Source organism: Primulina huaijiensis, chromosome 14 (assembly GCF_012295235.1).
Source record: "Primulina huaijiensis isolate GDHJ02 chromosome 14, ASM1229523v2, whole genome shotgun sequence".
Classification (NCBI taxonomy): Eukaryota; Viridiplantae; Streptophyta; class Magnoliopsida; order Lamiales; family Gesneriaceae; genus Primulina; species Primulina huaijiensis.
The window spans coordinates 6,239,308-6,249,514 of record NC_133319.1 but is presented as its reverse complement, the minus strand read 5'-3'; the positions used below and the strand labels follow the sequence as shown (position 1 = coordinate 6,249,514).

At 33.6% G+C, this 10,207-nt stretch overlaps 1 protein-coding gene across 1 annotated transcript; it reads left to right on the top strand.

Moving 5' to 3' along the window:
• Nucleotides 1-461: 461 nt before the first annotated feature.
• Nucleotides 462-1,723, top strand: LOC140958096 (F-box protein At4g18380-like). The gene has a single exon (XM_073415492.1). It carries the CDS (start codon nucleotides 525-527, stop codon nucleotides 1,578-1,580), a length of 1,056 nt encoding a protein of 351 aa, XP_073271593.1. The 5' UTR covers nucleotides 462-524; the 3' UTR covers nucleotides 1,581-1,723.
• Nucleotides 1,724-10,207: the final 8,484 nt, after the last annotated feature.

The following is a 10,207-nucleotide window of genomic DNA, read 5'->3' as shown; positions in this document are numbered from 1 at the left end:
AATTTGGTTTGAATCTCGAGCTCCCAAAACACTCGGTGATGGTATGAGTGTGCCTATAAATACCGAAGGCATTGAGGTCCCGAAACACACAATCTCATACAGAAAATACATCATCTAAAGAAGTGTTGAAGTGTTTAGAAGGCTTCAATCGAAAAGAAATCAGAAAACTTCAACAAATTTTTAATGGCCGGAGGTAATTCTCGATCCGCTTCCACATATTATATCATGTTTATATATACGTGAAAACATGATTTTTGAGAAAAATTCTAACATAAATATCATAAATTTTGAGCGTAGAGATGGGACTTCCACGTAACCACTTAAACTCCAGTTAAGCTGTCTGAATATTGTTGTGTACAAAAGTCAACTTCGCCGCCTTTTTTCCAATACGTGTGCAATACTTTGGACTGCACACGGCTTTTCTCTACACCAAGAAGTTTCATCCACGCCAATATTTATCCTATATTTTCAAGTATTTATGGGCATGACTTCCGAATCTTAAATCTCAATCTCAAGAAAAGAAAATGAATCCCAGAGAAGAGATTATTGATTTGTTCGATCGTCTGCCAGATGAGATTGTTCTTTCAATCTTCAATAAGCTTCACGATGCAAAGTCTCTCTGTTTGTCCATGTCTGTGTGCAAACGCTTTCATTTCATTGTACCTAAAGTTGATGAAGTTTTCCTCTCCATTCCATGGAAAAGGGGCAAAGAATGTGAAGAAATTTCTTCCAAGAATTCTTTCAAGAATATCGTTGGTAGAGCTCTGATGAGATTTAAACCCATCCGTTTTATTTCTCGGATGATGAAGTTCAGATCAAGGAACGAGAATAACGACTGTACCCATTATGTGCTAAATGATGCCCTGAAGCAGTTTGATGAATTGCGGGCGCTTCATCTCAGGCTACCGTACCATGGATTTCAGAAATTGGGTTCAAGAAATGGTGAGAACGGCAGTAATTCGACGACTTTTCTGAAGTGGAAGGCGGAGTTTGGGAGCCAACTGCAGGGCTGTGTGATTGTTGGAGCCAAGTCTTGGTCGGAAAGGTGGGAAAACCACGAGGATAAATCGGGAGAAGCAGAGCGTGGGTCAGAGCAGGAATCGCGTGTGATGACCGAAGCCGAGCTGAAACTGAGGATTGTGTGGACGCTTTCTTGTTTGATCGCAGCATCCGCGAGGCATTACCTGATTCAAGAAACTGTGAAAGATCGGAAAATGGTCGAGAACGTGGTGGTTTCAGATGAGAGTGAGCAGGGGATGATTTGTATGAACAGAGAACAGATTGAAGAGATGAAGGAGTTGGGGAAAGGAGGGATCTTGACGGATTGCAGGAGTTTGAGGACGAAGATATGGTATGCGGAGAAGATGGAGCTGCCGGGTTGTGGGAAGGTGATGGAGGGAGCTACGCTGGTGGTGATAAGGCCGGATTCCGGCGGCGAGGGGAAGTGGAGGGGGAGGAGTAACGCCGACTTGGTGGCGGCGGCGTTTCGTGGGGAGGGGGAAGAGAAGGTGGTGGGGGAATTTGCGAGGAAATTGGTGGTGATAAAGAAGTGTTTGACGCTGGAAATGAATGCATTTTGAGCAGAACAAGAATCAACATGAAAATAAATGTTAGGACTTTTTCTTCTTTTTTTTGTTAGGAAAAGTTACTCTTATTAATTTGGAACATCTATTATGAAATCTGAGCATTTTGGAATCTTGTATAAAACATTGCTATTGGAGTTTTTTTTTTATCTAAATTTTGTGTTTGCATTTTTATTTTTGATATTGTTTAGTTTTTTTTAAAAAAATATTTGATATAAAGGAGAAATATATTTGGAGATTAAAAATATTTGTAATACATTATCTCTCAATATAACTAAACTTAGAAATTTTAAGAACCTTAGAGTATGGACACAAAAGTTTCTATCGATGAATTCAAACTTCAGAGTTATATGAAGTTTAAAAGACGGTGAAGATCGGAATGGCGATAGGACCTTAAGATACTTCTATCGAGGTATGGAAGCGTCTAGGACTTCAAGGTATCGGATGACTTATGAAGTTCTTTAACAAGATATTAAGAACGAAAAAATGTCCAACAAGATATTAAGAACGAAAAAATGTCCGAATAGTTGAGAGAAATTATTATAGTTCCATTTTTTAACAAGGAAGATAAACAAATTTGCAAATTATAGGGGCATTAAAATAATGAGTCATATCATGAAACTTTGGGAAACAGTGCTTGAAAGAATGTTAAAAAAAGGAAGCAAGGTGACTAAAAATCAATTCAGATTAATGTCTGAAAGGTCGAAGATGGAGGTTAGACACCTCCCTAGACAATTAGCAGAAAGGTACGAGAAAAGAAGCTAGATTTACACATGGTGTTTATCGAACTAGTAAAGATACATGATCGAGTGTCGAGAGATTTTGTGAAAAGTTTTGAAAAAAAGTATAAGAATAGCATATAGAAGTCATAAAGGACATGTATAAGGACATAATGACAAGAGTGATGATATAATGAGGCTTATTGGAAGAGTTTTCTATAAAGATAGAGTTATATCAAGGATCGACTTTAAGCTCTTCTCTTTTGCACTTGTCATCAATGAACTCGCCAGACATATTCATGGCATGGTTTCTCGGTGCATGTGGTTTGCATATGACATTGTTATGATGGCTAAGAATCATGAAAGAGTAAATGCCAAGCTTGGAACTTGGCGAGAAACATTGGAAGAAAAAAATTTAGACTTCATAGAGCAAAGACAAATACATCGAATTTAAACTTAGAAATACTATGAGCAACGAGACAATAATTGCAATAGGAGATCTAAAATTATCGGGGGTCATATTTATAGAAAAGATGAGGAGATCTATAGAGATTTATCATATAGACGTAAGATGGTCGAAGTCATGACACACATATTGTATTATGTGTGATTGTAATATATCCTTGAAGCTCAAAAAGAAGTTTTACAGAATAGCGATTAAATCTCCTATGTTATATAGATATGAATGTTGAGAGTAAATTAGCACATGAACAAAATATTAAAGTTACACATATGAAGATGTTAAAGTGGATGTGCACATGTAAAATAATGGATTTGCTAATAAACGAATATATCAAAGAAAAAGTTGAGATTGTGAACATACAAATTTGATCAATAGAAGTTCTTCCAGTTAGGAGATGTGAGACTAGTACCTATATTAATGGACAAAGAGGGAGACCAAAAAAAGACTTGGATATATACTATTAAACATGTTATGCATTATCTAAATATATATGAAAATATAATGGGAGATAAAACATATTATCAATGAAGGATTCATAGAGCCGATCCACTTCATTGGATAAAGGCTTTTGTGGTGGTGTTGTACATGGTTTCATATTTAATAATAATAAGTGCACTGGTATACATGTTGTGTGTTTGTATGTTTTTTATAATTAATTTGATTTATATTCAAATATAGATAATTGTTGTGAAAAAGTAAAAATTTACGGTAAAAAGTAAAAATCTCAAACTCTCAAAATTATCACACTACACACTTTATAATATTTTTCTCTCAACTCAATTGTGATTTTCTTCACAAATGAGAGATCTATTTATAGAAAATTTTTACAAATAATCCAAAAATAAAATACATCATTACCTACATCATCACACACTAATTTTCAATATTCAACACCTAATTTTACCTAATTTTCAACATTCAACATTCACATTTTCAACACAAATATTTAACACATTTTTAAATAATTTTTCAACACTCCCCCTTGTGATGATGATCATAATGATTGTATACATTACGTGTTTTTATACTGCCTCGTTAAAAACCTTACTAGGAAAAACCCATTGGGATAAAAACCATAGTAAGGGAAAAAGAGTGCAGTCACGTAAACTCCCCCTCATGTTGACACGAACAATTCTTCACAAATTTCGTAGATTGCGCATCCCAATATTATATATGTGCTTTCTGAATATTGTCGTAGGAAGTGCCTTTGTGAAGAGATCTGATGAGTTTTCACTTGATTGAATGTGACGAACATCAATACATTTATTCTTCTCAAGCTCCTTGGTGAATGCGAAGAACTTAGGAGGAATATGTTTAGTTCTGTCGCTTTTTATGTATCCTTCTTTCATTTGAGCAACACATGCAGCATTATCTTCATATAGTATCACAGGCTTCTCGTCGAATGATAATCCGCATGAGATTTGGATATGTTGAGTCATTGATTTTAACCACACACATTCACGGCTTGCTTCATGTAGTGCAATAATCTCGGCATGATTTGATGAAGTTGTTACAAGTGTTTGTTTCTGTGAACGCCAAGAAATTGCAGTGCCTCCACGAGTAAATACATATCCAGTTTGAGAACGTGCTTTGTGTGGATCAGATAAGTATCCAGCATCGGCATAACCAATTATACTTGGATTAGCATCTTTTGAATACAAAAGTCCCAAGTCTGTCGTTCCTCGTAGATAACGGAATATATGTTTAATTCCGTTCCAATGTCTCTTTGTTGGATATGTGCTAAATCTTGCCAATAAATTTACGGCAAAAGATATATCAGGCCTTGTACAATTTGTAAGATACATAAGGGCACCGATAGCACTTAGATATGGTACTTCTGGACCAAGAATATCTTCATCATCTTCACATGGACGGAATGGATCCTTTTCTATGTTTAATGATCTAACAACCATTGGAGTACTTAAAGGATTTGATTTGTCCATATTAAAACGTTTAAGGATCTTTTCTGTAAAATTTGTCTGGTGAACAAATATTCCACATTCTTTTTGTTCAATTTGTAAACCCAGACAATACTTGGTTTTTCCAAGATCCTTCATTTCAAATTCTTCTTTCAAGTATGACACAACTTCTTGAATTTCCTTATTTGTTCCAATGATGTTTAAATCATCAACATATACAGCAATAATTACGCATCCGGATGTTGTTTTCTTAATGAAAACACAAGGGCATATTGAATTATTTACATATCCCTTTTTCATCAAGTGATCACTTAGCCTATTATACCACATTCTGCCGGATTGCTTCAACCCATATAATGATCTTAGTAATTTCACAGAATAACATTCTCTGGGTTTTGAACTTTGTGCTTCAGGCATCTTAAATCCTTCAGGGATTTTCATATATATATTACTATCAAGTGATCCATATAAGTAGGCTGTAACAACATCCATAAGACGCATTTCTAAATTTTCAGATACTGCCAAGCTAATCAAATACCGAAACGTAATTGCATCCATCACAGGAGAATACGTTTCTTCATAATCAATTCCAGGCCTTTGAGAAAAACCTTGTGCAACAAGTCGAGCTTTATATCTTACTATTTCATTTTTCTCATTTCGCTTTCGAATAAAAACCCATTTGTATCCAACAGGTTTTACACCTTCAGGTGTAAGGACTATAGGTCCAAAAACATTACGTTTATTTAGCGAATCCAATTCAACCTGGATGGCATCTTTCCATTTTATCCAATCCTGCCGATTTTTACATTCACCAAAAGATTTTGGTTCATGATCTTCATTATCATTTATGATGTCGATTGCCACATTATAAGAAAATATATCATCAATTTCTTCTATATCTTTTCGGTTCCATATTTTTCCAGTATTAATATAATTGATAGAGATTTCATGATTCTCGTCAGTTTGTGGTTCTGACAAAACATTTTCATCATCATGTGTTTCTTCAGGAACATCATTCTCTATTTTGTGATCATTATGTGTTTCTTCAGGAACATCATTCTCTATTTTGTGATCATTGTGTTTCTCTATGAATTTTCTTTTTCGAGGATTTTTATCCTTGGAACCAACTGGCCTTCCACGCTTCAGGCGTTTAATGACATCATGACTATCTTCAATTTGTTTCTTCGGAATTTCAATTCGAGCAGGGGCATTTGCAGCATGTATATATGATTTAGTTACCCCTTTTGTGTCTGCAAATGCATCTGGTATTTGATTTGCTATTCTTTGCAAGTGCACAATTTGCTGTACATCTTTTTCACATTGTTTTGTTCTTGGATCCAGATGTAACAATGATGATACATACCATGTAATTTCTTTTTCGGTATGTTTCTGTTCTCCCCCTAACATTGGGAAGATTTCCTCATTAAAATGACAATCAGCAAAACGTGCTGTGAACACGTCGCCTGTCTGTGGTTCAAGATATCGAATGATCGATGGACTATCATAACCAATATAAATTCCAATCTTTCTTTGAGGTCCCATTTTCTTTCGTTGAGGTGGTGCAATAGGCACATACACCATACATCCAAAAATTCTCAGATGAGAAATGTCTGGTTCTTTACCAAATGCAAGCTGCAATGGGGAGTATTTATGATATGCACTTGGTCTGATGCGAATTAATGAAGCAGCATGTAAAATTGCATGTCCCCATATAGAAATAGGGAGCTTTGTTTTCATAATCATTGGTCTAGCAATCATTTGCAGACGTTTAATCAATGATTCAGCCAATCCATTTTGAGTATGTACATGAGCAACAGGATGCTCAACAATGATTCCCATAGACATACAATAATCATTGAAAGTCTGGGAAGTAAATTCACCAGCATTATCAAGTCTAATTTTCTTGATTGTATAATCGGGAAATTGATTCCTCAATTTTATTATTTGAGCAAGTAATCTTGCAAATGCAACATTTCGAGTTGACAATAAACATACATGTGACCATCTGCTGGAGGCATCAATCAATACCATAAAGTATCTGAATGGTCCACATGGTGGATGGATTGGTCCACAAATATCACCCTGAATACGTTCAAGAAACATTGGTGATTCAGTTTGGATTTTGGCTGGTGATGGTCTTATAATAAGTTTTCCAAGAGAACATGCTTTACATTGAAACTTATTATTCTGAAAGATCTTCTGGTCTTTCAATGGATGACCATGTGTATTTTCTATAATTCTTCGCATCATTGTTGAACCAGGATGTCCTAATCGATCATGCCAATTGGTTAATATTGAAGAATTATCAATTACCATGTTTGATTCAATGGGACGTATATGTGTATAATGCAATCCAGTAGGGAGCATTGGTAGTTTTTCAATCACATATTTCTTTCCTGATTTATATGTGGTAAGACACATATATTTCTCATTCCCTTCATTCATTGTTTGAGTATCATACCCATGGGAATATATATCATTAAAACTCAACAAATTTCTTTTCGATTGTGGTGAATATAAAGCATCATTGATCAAAAATTTTGTACCATTAGGTAACAAAAATTGTGCTTTACCACATCCTTTAATCAAGTCTACAGGACCTGATATTGTATTCACCGTTGTTTTTGTTGGTTTTAGTTCCAAGAAATATCTTTTATCTCGGAGGATAGTGTGCGTTGTACCACTATCGGGTATGCAAACTTCAGCTTTGCTCATAGCATTTTCCATATTTGAACTTCAAAAAATATGCAATGAAAAAAAATTAATGACAATACATATTTAAATATAACACATATCATAATTGTACAATAAAACATTATCATATAAATACATGAAAAATAAATTATTGTACATTTATATTCTACCACTATATTGTTCATTTTCAGAGAAATCATTGAGAAAATCTGCAGCATCAATATTGTTCATTTCTATCCCACCAACATATTGATCATTTCCAGAGAAATCATTCATAAAATCAGCAGCATCAAAATGAGTTGAATCACTCAAACGGTCACTTCGCTCAGTGAAGTTGGTCTCCTTTTCTTTCCCCTTTATCGATTCTTTATAAAGTTTGCAAAGATGCTCAGGGGCTCGACAAATACGAGACCAATGTCCTGGAGTACCGCATCTGAAACAAGAACTTTCAAATCTTTTCGAGTGATTTTCATTAACACTCATGTTTTCTTGATGCCTTTTCTGTGGATGGTTTGGGACGTTATTTTGAGATGAGTTATAGAAATAACTATCTCGATTATTTTCAAAACCACGGCCGCGTCCACGACCACGACCACTTCCTCGTCCACGTCCACGTCCACGACCTCGACCTCGACCTCGACCTCGACCAAAACCTTGTCTTTGAATTTGATTTTGGTTTCCAGGTTTAAATTCATTTTTACTTACAGCATTTACTTCTGGAAATGCTGTTGATCCAGTGGGTCGGGACTGATGATTTCTCATTAATAGCTCGTTGTTCTTTTCCGCCACAAGAAGACAGGCGATGAGTTCAGAATATCTCGCAAATCCACGCACTCTATATTGTTGCTGTAGTGTTATATTTGATGCGTGAAACGTGGAAAATGTTTTTTCAAGCATTTCCGATTCTGTAACCTCATGTCCACAAAATTTTAACTGCGAGATTATTCTATACATCGCTGAATTGTAATCACTGACTTTTTTAAAGTCTTGGAATCTTAACATATTCCATTCATCACGGGCGGTCGGAAGTATAACTTCCCTTATATGTTCAAATCTCTCTTTTAATCCTTTCCACAGAGCCATGGGATCTTTTTCGATGAGATATTCACATTTTAAACCTTCATCAAGGTGTCGTCGTAAAAATATTATAGCTTTTGCTTTTTCTTGTGATGAAGATATACCATTTTCTTTAATGGTCTCGCTTAGACCCAATGACTCAAGATGCATTTCTACATCAAGAGTCCATGGCATATAGTTTTTCCCAGTAATATCAAGAGCGATGAATTCGAGCTTTGCCAAGTTTGCCATGGTGGTACTAAAAATTACGATGCATTTTATTAGTTAATGAATATTGCAATACAAAGTAATGGATAAACAACAAGTACAAGTATTCGTAAAAATAAAGAAAACACACGAGGAGGATATTCTCCGATAAATACAAGACTGGTGAGTATGATAACCAAAATAATTAAAAATAACCTCGTGAAAGCCATCTTCTTTTTTTCTTCGAAAATTTGATGAAGAATAATTTTTAGAGAAGAAGAGAAAGTTGGAGTGATTGAATGTATTTGTGAGATTGTATTTATAGAGCAAAAACTAGCCGTTTTGTTACCGTTTATTACCGTTGGTGTATAAGAAAATAAATGTATGTATTTGTATAATTTTATGGTAATAATATGGTGTATATAATATTAGTCATATTTAAATAATTATGTATATCATATCACATTATTATAATTAGGTGTCATAAGTTATTTTGTTTAAAAAACCTTATAGGCTTTTATACTTGTCGTATCCCTTACCGGGAGTGTGGGATGTCGTCTTAACATCCTCCCAGGATTTATAACAAGTTTTTGAAAAAATTATTTTTATTATTTCTAACAATAACATTATATTATATATTAAATATATAAACAATAAATAAATAACAGTAAAATAAATATTATTACTTTTGTTACCTTTTTCTTCTGTTCGGAGCTTGGAAAAATATGGAGGACTTTTAGAGCTTCGTGCTGATAACGTGTTGTGAAAAAATAAAAATTTACGGTAAAAAGTAAAAATCTCAAACTCTCAAAATTATCACACTACACACTTTATAATATTTTTCTCTCAACTCAATTGTGATTTTCTTCACAAATGAGAGATCTATTTATAGAAAATTTTTACAAATAATCCAAAAATAAAATACATCATTAACTACATCATCACACACTAATTTTCAATATTCAACACCTAATTTTACCTAATTTTCAACATTCAACGTTCACATTTTCAACACAAATATTTTTCACATTTTTAAATAATTTTTCAACAATAATATCATAATTACAAAAAATTAATAAGAGATCATACCATATTTTGAAAAATAATAAATGGAAAAAAAATCTCAAACAAAGACACCAAATTTGACGTTGTTATCATATTCTTAATAATAGTAATGGAAATTAGGAATCACGAATAGTTTGGGCAGATATATTATGATTTTTAAATAAATTTTGAATTTTAAATGGTGTTTTATTTTATTGTAAATTTATAGCTTCTATATATTATTTTAAAAAATAAAACAGTAAAAATCATTTCTTTATAGCTCATTTGACGTCAATGTCTCAAAGTTTTTAGACGAAATGTTGGTCGAAACAGAACTGTAAAAACCATTCCCTTAAGTAGAAAAAATAAAAATTATATAGATTATAGAATAATCATTAAAATTTACGTGAGATCGTTCTTGAGATAATATAATTAAATAATACAGAATTTTATTAAAAATATTTAATAACTGAAATTGCAAACACCACAATCTAGGGACAGAAAATACAAATTTGAAATTTT